At 47.2% G+C, this 13,809-nt stretch overlaps 1 protein-coding gene across 1 annotated transcript in view; it reads left to right on the top strand.

Moving 5' to 3' along the window:
- The window catches only part of myo16 (myosin XVI), a gene marked incomplete at both ends in the record, with an annotated part of 114,703 nt that extends 108,819 nt beyond the window's left edge, over window positions 1-5,884 (top strand). The window contains 2 exons of the mRNA XM_080839157.1: window positions 4,220-4,372; window positions 5,775-5,884. Coding sequence (XP_080695283.1) covers window positions 4,220-4,372; window positions 5,775-5,884 — 263 coding nt within the window. The remainder of the gene's footprint in view (window positions 1-4,219; window positions 4,373-5,774) is intronic.
- Between the last annotated feature and the right edge of the window lie 7,925 nt (window positions 5,885-13,809).

Below are 13,809 nucleotides of genomic sequence, written 5' to 3'. Positions count from 1 at the left end.
TGGGTGACCTTTAGCAGCTGAGAGGCGAGGGGGTTTATGGCTCCGTCGCTAACGCAGCGCTAATGCCGAGGTCAGGGGTCCGGATCACTCCGGGAGCACATTTGGTTTTATCGCTCGCCATGCCAGGGGAAACAATGATCATCAATTCGGAAAGGGGGACAGAGTTTGATGGCTTGTTTTCCCAGGAGCACCTTGAAAAGGTTCTTTGTATAAAACCACGAAAGGTTCCAGATGAAATCTTGGTGATGTTATGTGATATTTATAACTTATAAAGGTCCTTTGGTTCAAGGCACAGATGACATGGGAGCCTGTTGGATGGTGGTTTCAACAAGCAAGTGCTAACAGGCTTTCTCCTGTGAGACCTGCTTTCGTAGCATTTTAACCGATGGCTATTCTCTCATCATTAAACTGAGAAAGGTTAATAGCTGTTGTAGTCCAGATTGCAATATGTCTATTTTTATGGTGGCCTCCAAATTTATAAGGAGTCTGATAATGGCTATGTTCACAGTAGCAACTATAGCAACTATAGCAACTATAACATTGATGAATACAGCTTACCCAAGACGAGTAAATACAATTAAGCTGACCCTTGCTTCTCTGTCTTTCCCAGAGGAGAATCCATTAAAGAGCTAGCGCCTGAAATGAGTACAGCTGAGTGAAATAGGTGGATATATCCATTATGACGAAACAGAGTTTAATCATTTTTATTATTTTTTTTATTCATTTGTCACCTGAAGTATTATGATCCATGTTAGACCCGAAAATATGCCCCTAGCCAGGCTTACATGAGCTGAAAGGAAGGTTCCAGGCATGCATCTTTAATGTCATTAATGTCCTCATGGGAATAGCTGTCTTGCAGAGGACCGGCTTTTCATTCTATAGACGATCATTCTATACACTGTGCATGCATGTCTTGTTGTCACCAGCTTAAGAACATGATGCTAAAATGTGGTAATGTTCTGGACTTCAAGGCCTTGTAAATCCTAACTGGAGATGCCCATCCCTGCTAACATCACTCATGTTTTCAAGGCCATTTTACGACCAGGAATATTTTTATAGCCTCTCGACCTGCATTTTCATGTAGAAAGGCTTCACCCTCACAGTGAATGAATTCCTGGCTATCATTTTCAGCTACTACTCCATAACCCACCAAATAAATACATCACAACTTTCAGGTCCCGTGGGAACCTGCCGAAGCAACAACACTCAGGCCATATATGTTTTATGAGGTGCCATTATTTTAAGTCTGGTCTTTCAAACCCCCCCAGGCCCTCAGTGCACTGGTTCACAGGGAAAAGGGAAAGATGCTTTCACCAATCAGCGTCTACTGTGCACACACATCTTGTCTCCGGTGAAGCCTGTCATGTATATGGTATTGTCGAGTAGGGAGCTGGCTAATGCAACATGTCAATAAGACAATGTCATTTCTATTCATGGGGAGGGTGTTAGCATTAAAACAAACAGACACATTCATGTACCATCCCTGAGCCACAGGGTGACGTGAAGAGGCCACCTTTCTCCCTCCTCCCCCCATCTCTCTCCTCTCTCTCTCTCTCTCTCTGGCTCTCTCTTTCTGCTTCTCCTTTCTTCTCCATTCAATCCTCTGCCCCTCCCCGGTGGAGGAGCCATAAAGGGTATTAGCACCTAATGCATTAATATTGCATCAGGCGGAGATGATGTGCCCATGAAATTTTAAACAACACATTCTCCTGCTCCCTTTGACGAGTGTGGATCATTCCAAGCAAGCATGCCAATGATACCTGAAAATGGCCTCTCAGATTTGTTTGTGTGCGCCATGGGGTTGGGGTGTGTGTGTGTGTGTGTGTGTGTGTGTGTGTGTGTGTTTGTGTGTGTGCAAGTGAAAGAGAATGAGAGGGGATTTGTGTGTGTGTGTGTGTGTGTGTGTGTGTGTGTGTTGGGGGATTTCTTCTCTACTAGAGTCCCTGTGCGGATTTAGAGGGCATGGGGTGAATCATATCAACCTTCTTAACCTGAATAGAAATCAAAATTGTAGGAACCAGCTTGAAACTTGCTCTACGGCCATGACACACGTCTCCCAAACCCTAAATGGCCGTTCTCCTGGAACCCTCCCATGATTGGCAGAAGGAAATAAGCCCTCCAGACTGCTGCCATAAGCCCCAGATGAGCAATGGTAGAGTGGGTTGGGGTTGGGTGTGTGTGTGTGTGTTGGGAAGGGGGTGGGGTATGTGGCAGTGTGGTGGTTGCCATAGCCCAGATTCAGTTGCGCCATTATTAATGAAGCATCTTGTCAGTCGGCGTGAGTGACAGCGGCTCTATGGACAGTAGACACTCTAGGATGTGGCCCTGGTCTCCAGTTTTAACCCCGCGAGCCCCAGACAATAGGCTCTCCCATCATATGGTTTATGGAGCTTCAGCCCTGTAATCTGATCCACTGAGGCACAGGCACATACTCAGAGGCTAAAAGAACAGGAAGTGATGGAGTGCACTGGAACTGAAAGAATTATTATTTAATTGTATTATTTATTTATTTATTTATCTATTATTAACTGCAGAAGGTGGAGATTTGAGGATGTCCTGAAGCCATTCTGTAATATCTGTTCCTCTGAGAGTCTCATTAATGAACCTGAAGGATTATACCAGAAGAGTGAGAGAGAGAGAGATATAGGAGAGAGAGAGAGAGAGAGAGACAGATACAGATAGAAAGGGGCTGACAGAGAGTGAGCGACAGAGGAACAGAAAAACGAGAGAGGTGTTTGTGTCGCTGAGTGGGAACATTCTGTCTCCATCTGTCATCACTCATACCCAATAAAGACGAGAGGACATCAGCTTGGCGTCCTGTACATATAAGGAGCTTGTTTTTCTCTTTCTTCTCTCACTGCACCGTGGATAGGGCCGCTACGACAGTCACCTTCAGTGGTCAAGTGGTCAGACAACGAGTGGAATGTAGGGAATTTATTTAAAACGACGGACTAAAAAGGCAAACACTCTCCGCCGATAAACAGTCAAAGCAAGTATTTGAGGCCCATGAAGTCATAGTCACAGCCAGTCATCAAAGGGCTCTTCCTAGAAAACAGAGCCGTTATGGAAACAGGCAACGCGTGACAGCCGGTGGCTTTAGCATTTCAGTGTCAAGAAGTTGTGTGTGTGTGTGTGTGTGTGTTCGTGTTTGTGTGTGTGGATGTGTGTGTGTTCGTGTTTGTGTGTGTGTATGTGTGTGTGTGTGTGTGTGCGCGCGCGTGTGTGTGTGTACGTGTGACCTTTGTGTCTATATCCGACCGTGTGGCGGCAAGATCCAAGCCATGCCCTGGATGCCAGAGGGGCTTAAGGGGGCACAGACCATTTCCGTTCCCTTTCTCACAACTACCCGCCCTCCCACCCACCCACTCACTCACACACACACACACACACACACACTGACCACAAGACCACTCAATGCTGCTGTCGTCATTGCCACCCTCTTGGCCATTCAGACGGAAGGCATTCGGAGAGGGAGGCAGCTGGCCCTGTGATGGGGGAAACGTGAGTGGTGGGGCCCCTGTGGCGTGAGGGGTCTGGCAGGTGCTAACTCTCTGAATTCCAGAAGTTTCCGGACCGCTGGCCGGGTCATCCCCTATCCATCCCAGCCCCCCCATCCCCCCCAAAAGTGTTCCCCACCTAAGAGCCAGGTCAGCCAGGACCGCTCACATGGAACATTCCCAGGAGATTGCGTTTGGGGGTCTGGGTGGGAACATGTGTGTGTGTGTGTGTGTGTGTGTGTGTGTGTGTAAACAGGAAGTCTGCATATCTCAAATAATCTATATATTTTGCAATTTTTTCAATATTCCTCATTAACTGCTTTGGACTGCTCTACATCTCATCAACAGTACAATTTACACACAAATTGTTATTGTTTTACATAAATCAATTAACATAATACTTTTCATAAATGTCATTTAAATGAATGTACATATGTTGATCTTTGACTTGTCTTTAGTTGACCGGTATATTTATTTATCTATTGGTCATTTCTATGTAAATTGTAATGCTGGTTGAAGGTAGGGCACCACACACTGATAATGCTTCTGCATTGGACTGTAGATGAAAGGACATCTCATCGCCCTCGTGACATTGTCCCAATGCTTTATGGTGTGCTGTTACACTGACTGACACCAATGTCCAGAGCAACTCTGTCCCCTCTCTCTGTGTTAAGTCCGCTGTCGAGTTTACGTTGCATTTTGCTCGTCTCCTCTTTTCCCAGGATTCAACTCCAACATAAACATGCCAGGCCGTGACGACCAGGGCCCCACCTCTATGTCCCCACAGCTCCAGGACAAGAACGCCAACACCCACAACCACTGCCCTAACTCCCCAAGCCCTGCGCCCGTCGAGAACGGCAACCAGCTGTCCAATGGTAACCTCCGCTTCAGACCTGCCATGCGTTAGAGACCCTCGTAATGCACTACCTCCAAAAAATAAAATACTATTCAGCCGGATTTGCATGCATGTGTTTGTTTATCTGACACAGGAGTTGTGTCCTTTATTCCTCAGGCTAGAGTGGAATCGTTCCGCGCGGACATGGGAACACCAATAGTGTGAACATGTGAAATAATACAGATCTCAGCTTGTTTCTCACGCATTTGGTTTAGGGACATCCCTCAAAAGGCCTTAGTTGCAATTATTTGGGGGAGAGGGGGTTAATTGACTTGTTCGACTCACAACCACAATGTTATTGGTTACTGCAGCATACCATATAAGGTGTGTTTAGTGTAGTGAGACCCAGCCTCCCGTTTCTGTTGATTTCAGCTGTGCTGAGCCCAGTTCTTCATGTTCTGAACAAGCTGAGTTTGAATCATCCTTAAAGCATCCACTTTCATAAGTCTCTTTCACACACACACACACACACACACACACACACACACACACACACACACACTCACCAACAACAACCCCCCCAACACACACACTCATCCACAGTCACACACACACACACACACACACACACAGTCACATGGTCAGACCTTGGCCTGAATGGAAATTAATTGCTGTGGTGCTGACAGTCGTATCAATTATTCATGTTCATGAGAAATAAACAGATTAATTACGGAGCACCGTCATCATTGCTGTTGGTGTGCGAGAGTGGCCTGCCCCCGGCCTTCACGCCGCAGGGACACTTGTTTACCGGAGGGAGAGCACACACACGCCAGCTCTCTACACGGCCAGCCCACCGTTTAACCTTGGAGTGACCCTGAGATTCAGAAGAGATAGGGAGGAGGGATGGGGGGTGGGGAGAGAGAGAGATAGAGAAGAGAGAGGGAGAGAGAGAAGAGAGAGGTAGAGAAAGAGATGGGGAGGAACGGAAGAGAAAGTGAACGGGAAGCTTGAGTGGATGGATGGAGGTACATAGAGAGAGAGAGGGGAAATTAAGTAAGATGACCCAGAGAGAAGATGGCTGAAGTGATGGGAGATGACCTAGAAGCTGTCACCAAGCTGACCCCAGGTCAGGGATTATGGTGAAGGGCTCGGCAGTACCGCAACCAACATGTTTTTCATTTCCTGAGGACTAAAGATTCACTTTTATTCTCCCCCTGTATCTATCTACCTCTATCTGTTTACCTGTCTGTCTGTTTTTCTTCTGTTTGATTTCACTGCAGTACCCTTTATTGGCATTTAAAGCTACATTGTGTTGCCAAAGCATTAAAACACTCACTGTCTATGCGTGTGTGTGTGTGTGTGTGTGTGTGTGTGTGTGTGTGTGTGTGTGTGTGTGTGTCTGTGTGTGTCTGTGTGTGTCTGTGTGTGTGAGTGTCTTTCAGGGTCTTTAGAGGATGAGGGACACCCCAAGTCAAATGGCTCCAGTGCCACATTACAGCACAGACACTTGGACAGCCATCATACTCAGGTAAACATGCAGACCCCCCTCCTACACACACACACTCTCATACACACACACACACACACACAAACACTCTCACACACACACACACACACACACACACACACACACACACACACACACCGCACAGAGTAATCAGGGATAATGGAGGTGAAAGACCTCCCTTTGGAGGGGTTGTGCCTTGCTCGCACCAAAACAAAGCACTCTGCCAAATGAAATGTGACCTTTCAAGCCAACAGAGCACTGGCTCAAGTTCACAGTGGAGAGCGCTCTAGGCTAATGCCCGTGCAGCCTCGGCAGCCCCCTCAACAGCACACACACACACACACACACACACACATCCCAGCACACCACCTATAAACACACACAGCCTCCCCTGCACCTCGACAGCACACACACACACACACACACACACACACACACACACACACACACACACGCACACACACACACACACACACACAAAAACACACACATCCCAGCACACCAGCTACAAACACACACAGCCTCCCCTGTACCTCAACAGCACACACACACACACACACACACACACATCCCAGCACACCAGCTACAAACACACACAGCCTCCCCTGCACCTCAACAGCACACACACACACACACACACACACACACACACACACACACACACACACACACATCCCAGCACACCAGTCACCAACACACAGCCTCTGTCACTCTGTCAGTGTGGAAATAAGGTGCTGAGTGGAATATCTACAGTGGCCTTTCATGAGAGTTTTATGCAATTAGGATGGGCAGAGAGGGTAAATGGAAGGACACACCATTAGACATATTTGGGATGCAGTGAGAGGGGGTGTGGGTGGAGGGGGGCGTGTGTTTTCTGGGGGCGACCAGACTGGTGTGTTTCTGCCGTGACGTGTGTCTGTCTCTCTCTGGCACGGAGAGGAGAGGAGAGGAGAGGAGCGGAGGGCTCATGCCGGTAAGCTGTAAGCTGAGGAGCAGCGGTGCGGCAGGCTCCAGTTTCACAAATGGAGATTCTCTGTGAGCCCTGCCAGGAGCGGGATGAAGGATTCCCCGTATAATCTCTCCTCAGTGTCTGGGACGTGGGGCTTGGCCCATGAAAGCTTAATGAGGATGGAGTCCTCTCTCTCTCTCTCTATCTCTCTCTCTCTTTGCTCTCTCTTTCTCTCCGGCTATCTTCTGCTTTCTCTTTATTGCACTCTATCACACTCTCCCCCTCCTATCTTATGTTTTTGTTCTTTCACTTTCTCTCTCGCTCTCTCACTTGTTTTGCTCTGTCTCTACGTGTGTGTCTCTTTCACAGTGTAATAGATAGAGGCTCATAGTCCTGCCCCTTATCCAGAATGCACGCATACATACATCCGTGCGCACACACACACGCGCACGCGCATAATAGCACATATTGGTTATTCCAAATCTATACACATTATTTGTTTTGCAAAAAAACCCAAACAGCTTCAATTGAATATCCACCTTCAGCTACACAAGCGAGTCTGAGTGAGCTGTCTTCTCTCAAATGGGTTAAATGAAAATGAAACAGTAAGCCTCACGGCTAATCAAACCCCCAAAGAACTAACGAAACAGGACCATGGTGTCACAGCCCCTGAACAGAGAGCTTGTAGAGACCACACACTGGGGCCTCACTCGGGGGCTACAACTGAACTCTCTGACCAGCCATTTATGACGTGCAGAGCAGGATATGTATTACCCCCTTTGTGGAAAAAGCTCCAAGCGGCTCACGGTGCAGGTATGTGACGTGTCGGGGGTAATGCGGTTGACAGGTGGCAATGGGTCAGTCATGTCCCAAACTGTCAGCTCCCTCGGAGTGGGAAAGGGACGAGACGGAGGTAGTCGTATCTGGTGCAGACAGAGTGATGGCAGCGAGTGGGGATTATGTGAGAAGCATATATGCTATGGTGAGATTAATGGCTAGACAGAGAGTCTATGAAATGCTAACATGCAGCTAAGCTAGATGAAGCTTACCCTGTGACCCCAGAGAGAGAGAGAGAGAGAGAGAGAGGGAGAGGGAGAAAAGACGGTGTTTGTATTCATGGAGAGTCGCTACGTCCTTACTTTGACACGCATGTCGCTTGGTTCATACATGCATGATTACACTAGCTTAATTACCTGCACACATGGATAGAGACCTGAACTTGCATAATTAGAGGTGTTCATGATGTCTCTGCGTGTGTCAAGTTAATAATATTCCTTTTAATCATGGTCTTGTTTACCTTGCGTATACCATAGGGACCAAGTGGACAGTACATGAATCCTGAATGGATATGTACTGACATGGCTCCACATAAAAAGCCCCTTTCTGGCAAATCTGATCTCTGAGAATGGCTGTTTGCTGTTGAATAAAAAGCCAATAACCAAAGAATTGTCTTGAAGGCTAAGTAAGCTTTGTTTAATCAGACAGAGCCATTCAAATGTGCTATTATCTATTTCAGTGCAGCATTTAGAAATTGCTCTCCTGAACATCAAATGGCTAACCCCTTAGGGCCTGTTAGCTGAGCTCCAGAACACATTATATATGCTTTTCAATTACATTCAACAAAAGCCTTTGATGCCAGAGGTGCAGCCTGCAATAGTTAGATCTTTCCTAGAAAGATTTTCAGGATCAGGTTCCATGTTCTGGGGGGGGGGGGGCATTTACATACGCATGGGGCTCTATCCGGCGGGTCAATTTGGGGATTAACCCGTATCGTTTGCCCCGGCCGGGACAGATAGTGGCGTGGATCCAGAGATAATGGATGTCGGTGGCTTCAGACCCCAGACATGGGGGGCCTCTCAGCTGGCGCTCACATGACGCTTCGCCAGTGGCCTCGCCTCGCCGCCCAGTGTCTCCACCCGATCCACAGGCTCCGAGTCTGGTCGCCAGCGCCATCATTAAACTAATGAATGGATGGAGAGAGAGCGAGGGATGGAGAGACAGAGGGAGAGGGAGGGGAGAGAGAGGGAGAGAGAGAGAGAGAGCGAGGAAGGGATGGAGAGACAGAGGGAGAGAGAGAGAGAGAGGGATGGAGAGAGAGAGAGAGAGGGATGGAGAGACAGAGGGAGAGGGAGGGGGGAGAGATAGAATGAGAGAGGTTGAGGTGGGTAGAGAGACAGAGAGAGAGGGGGAAAGAGAGAGCGAGAGAGGGAGGGAGAAGGAGAGTGGTTGTGTAACCAACTCATAACGTCCACCTTACATAATATCTTTTTCCCCGTTTCACTCTGTGTTGCTCAATGCAAAACAGGTGGGGGGCGAGGGTGTGTGTGGTTGTGGGGGGGGGGGGGGGGGGGGGGGGTTGTAAAAAAGAGACCACAACACACCACAGTGAGATGTTCCACTTCCCCATTTTGATCTGATTTCCCTTTGATTCCATATTTTCATACAGTGCTCACTTCCTCTTTACCGTAAAAGAGCTCTCTCACACAGCTGCCTTTTTTGCTCAACCCCCTCACACACACTCACGCACCCACACACACACACACTTACGCACACACATTGTTTAGAGCCATCTGTTGAGAATTCAGGATGTACTAAAAATGAGTGTTTATTCCTTTTTTGGCACATTTGTTCTCATTTCTTTGGTGGGCTGGAAGTGGTGCCTGAGGTGCTCCGCTGGCGACACCCGAGCCTCCCTCTGCTCATGGGACACTCAATGCTCAGGGGGGTTTGGGTTACAGGATTGGATTTTACACACACACACACACACACACACACACACACACACACACACACACACACATCTACCTCTGCTTACATGATACATGGTCAAGGTCATGTGATGGCACTGAAAGCAGGAAGTGTAGACACTGTAGTGGGGGGGTTGGGGGGAGGGGGGGGGGCAGTGAGGTTGGCCAAGTTGGGAGTTAGGGCGCCATTGCCAGTGCCTTTGCTGGTGGGTACCCTCAAGCATTCGCCTTGCTCTTTAAATAAAGCTTCAATTATTCAAATAGGCTATGAAATATTCACAGGTACAGAATCAACCCCCAGCCCCCCCACCCCCACCCGCATGAGCGGGGAAGTAATCTAAATGGATTCAGACGCTGAAACGGAACACTAACTCAGCCAGCTATATAAACTATCCACCACAGAAAACAGCACCGGGACAACTTACACCGTAATCGGACTCGTCAGCGCTATGTAAACTATACACTTACGCAGCCCATACAAGCACGGACGACTTACACTGTAACCAGAATCCAACGCACCAAGCCATGTAAACTATTTAACAGAAATAGACCTAAAGACGGACATTGTCACTGGCATCCATTACACAAGTAGGTGTCTTAGAAACTCAAACTTAAATTATCCAAATTCCATCAACTTCATGAGGCATGGATTTCCTTGTTCTGCTAGCATAAGGTTTCATCTTCATCATTATGTCATCCAGATAAGATGCCTTCAAAAGAGTGGCAATTGCAGTAGTGACCTGTGAGTGTGGTCTCTTTTTATTCTTTGATATGTTTCCGCTACAAACTCCCGAACTAAAGTACCACTGGCACTGTTCAAATCGCTTCCATATAAGGCCAAGTGCTTGCAGTGGTTTATGTGACTCTGGTGTCTCAACAGGCCATAAGGCACCCAGAGCTGAGTATGCATGCCTCCCTCTCCAGCTACATACACCGGCTGCTGCAAAGGTTGACCCACAGAGCACCATCGACCCGTCCTCTTATTGCGCCGCTTAGGAACAGGAAACGGTCTTTTAATTGAGGGGCTGCAGCCTATCCTAACGCATATCGACATATGCCGAGGCTCTCATATTCCGCAAACATCTGGTGCTGTCGGTCCACATCCGCTCGGAAGTTGATTAGAGAGGCTGTCGCGTGGTGAAACGGTAAGGGACGGCGGAAAATCATTAGTCATAATTACCGGCAGGGGGGCTCTGAATCCCTGGGAGGCTGCGACGCACAGAAGCTGTGAGCGGAGCGACAGCGAGCATGCGATCCTATCTTATCTGGGCTTTTGATCCTCCTCCAGCTGAGTGGTCCCTGGAGGTCCGGGGATGAGCAGGGGGGGTTAGTGGGGACGACTGAACAAAGTGTTCCGTACTGTTCCCTGCCATATTGTCCGTCTAATGGAAAAACCTTGCTTCCTCACCATCCCCACACTATGAAACAAGCTCTCCCCCCCCCCCCCCACAAACCCCCCTGTCCTCCCTTGAGTCTCGGAGGTGGGGATGGAAGGATCGGTGTTAGCAGGGTTGACTCTGGACTTATCGCATAGAGCAAGGAATCGTCTCGCAACAAACGCCTGTCAAAGGCACTCCTCATTGAAACACTGAAACGCTGAAACATTGATAAGTGCAGATGGGAAATGCAGGCTACAGGAGAGTGTGCTAGTGCTCTTCAGGTTCTCTAGTCACTGTGTAAGCCTAAATCCCAAACCTAGTGTCTGATTGGCAGAGGTATTGAAAAGGCATAACATGAACTGATATTTACATACAAATCACTTGAGAGTTTATTCTACCCTTTGAAACACATTTTTAAGATAGACTTAATAACTCTGCCCATTCTCTTTCTCTCTCTTTGTGTGACATTGTGTTGAAATTCAATTCATGGAAAATGTATGGATTATATTATGTCGTGTTTGTAATTTTAGACACAATGATGAAATGTTGTGGGTGTGGTTGTGGGAGAGTCTGGCCAGGCTAGCGTGTGATTGTCTAAAGGAAAGGAATGAAAGTGCTAACCAACAAGGTTTAGGTGCTGATCAAAAGGAGACGGCTGCAGCTGATCCTCCTGAGACTGATCCCCCATTGGCTGATGCCCCTGTGGCTGGTTCTCCTGCATCTGGTTCTCCTGCATCTGGTTCTCCTGCGGCTGACTCCCACTGGTGGGCCGGTCCAGTCTGTGGTCATCGGACTTGGTCCGGTGGCGTACGGTCTCCATGCAGGGGGAGCCGGGGCAGAAGGGCCTGTTGTGGTTGAGCCTACAGTAGGCTATTGTGAGGGGGCTGAGCTAATAACTTAACTTAATTTGTTGTTAAACAAGCAGAGGTGATGGAAAGGCTAATGCCAGATATAGTGTCAGAGATAGAAACAGAGGCGTTTTTCAAAACACAGACAAATAGAAAGATATGCTATGCTACGTGTTTGATGAGAAAAGGTGCTTTTCCTAATACAGAAGTCAACCTCTTTTTTGGAAAGACAACTATGTTGCGGTTTGATTTTCTTGTCTTCACTTATATTGTTGCAGTTGTTACCCCAGTTGTCAGTATTGGACACTGTAAAAGTTGTGACAAAGTTTGAAGATGCTACATTAGTGTTTTTTATCATATACGTATGTATATCATATACATATGTATGCACCCACTGGGGCCAGATAGAGTTATGTTTTGAAGTACAATTAGTAATTCCCTGAAACTGTAAAAGTGGAGGATGTATTATTTTTAGATGGTGATTTTAAGTGAACAAAAAATGATAAGCTTGACAGGAATCTTTTGGAACCACATATTTCTTCCCAAAGGGCTACAATACAAATGATTAAAACGTATGATCTCTGTGACCTTTTTTGATAACTTTACGCTGATACGAGATCCTCTTGATATACCTCGACTAACTGGCGTCAAAGCCATTCTGCTTTCCTTAGACCAGCAAAAAGCCTTTGACAGATTCGAACATCAGTATTTGTGGCGCACTCTGGATGCTTTTGGTTTTAGCCCTGACTTCAGGGCCATGATTGAGGCTATGTATAGGGACATTGAAAAAGTGTACTAAAAATCAATGGTGGTTTGAGTGCTCCATTTAAAGCGTGCAGAAGGGTTAGGCAAGGGTGTTCCATGTCAGGAATGCCGTACTCCGTGGCCATAGAGCCACTGCTCCACAAACAACTGGGTGAATTAAAAGGTTTAGCCCGCTCCTAATTGTAATAGGTGCTGGAAAAGAGATAGGATGAAATATGGGCTTTTTGCTTTTGGCCCAAATTTAAAGAGACATGGTGGATATTTTTGACAAATGACATCCCTCAGAGTGTGCTCTTCTTTGAGATGAATGTGGTGTGTCCTCATTAACCTTGTAAGCAGAAAAGCCACCTATGGCCTACAGTTTGGTCAGAAACTTTTACTAGGGCCAAAGGATCTGGAGGCTCAGACCATGCTTGGTATGATGTTTACCGAGCAGAATTGTGTACTTTGTTGCCAAAAACAGAACACCAAATGCCAGTTGGACGGGCATAGCTTGTTTCTGAGTAGGAAAAACAAGATACATCAGAAACAAGGACATGATGTTGTACCAATTCTTGGAAATTCACTGACTTCAAGAATTTCTCTTGACTCAAACTTTTACAAAGCAATGATTGCGTTGGATCCTCTCTGTTCTGTTGTTAATGGCAATTTAATTTTCAACTTATAATTTGTATCTCACATGATATGTATGGATATTCATCTTTTATTTTTTAACTCTGAGTTTTCTTTTAATGTAATTTTCACTCTGTTTTTCTATTAAATGTTTCTAAAAAACTCTCTTTCTCTCTCTCTCTCTCTCTCTGTTTCTCTTTTTCTCTCTCTCTCTCTCCCTCCCTCTCTCTCTCTCTGTATGTCACCTGATGTGATACATTGTTTTTGCCGCAGTGTCATCTCCTCCTTTAACGAAGAACATGCTGTCTCTCCTTCTCTCCCTGTGTTTCCCTCCTCTTCTATTTCCAGAGGGGTCACCTCAACTTCTCCCCCTTCGGTGCTGGGGCGGCCCTGTAAGCCCCCCCCCACCCTGGCAGAGGGCAAAGGGGGGGTGGGGTGCAGCGGTGGGGGCTGTAGGGTAAGGGGGTAAGACTGGTTCTCTCCACACCTCTCTCTCCTCCTCGTTGGCTGCCCCTCGCTGCACTGCGCAATCTTTATTTTCTTTTTCGGGTCCTGACTCATTCTCTCCCTCTCATCCCTGCGAAAGGAAACTGCAGCTCATGCATTCGCACACGTGCAGAGACATGTCTCAGCTAAATTCGGTGACAAGCCAGGATGAGTGCCTGTTACT

This window comes from Sprattus sprattus (assembly GCF_963457725.1).
Source record: "Sprattus sprattus genome assembly, chromosome: 5".
Classification (NCBI taxonomy): Eukaryota; Metazoa; Chordata; class Actinopteri; order Clupeiformes; family Clupeidae; genus Sprattus; species Sprattus sprattus.
The sequence above is the reverse complement of the archived record's forward strand: the minus strand, read 5'-3'. Positions and strand labels throughout refer to the sequence as shown.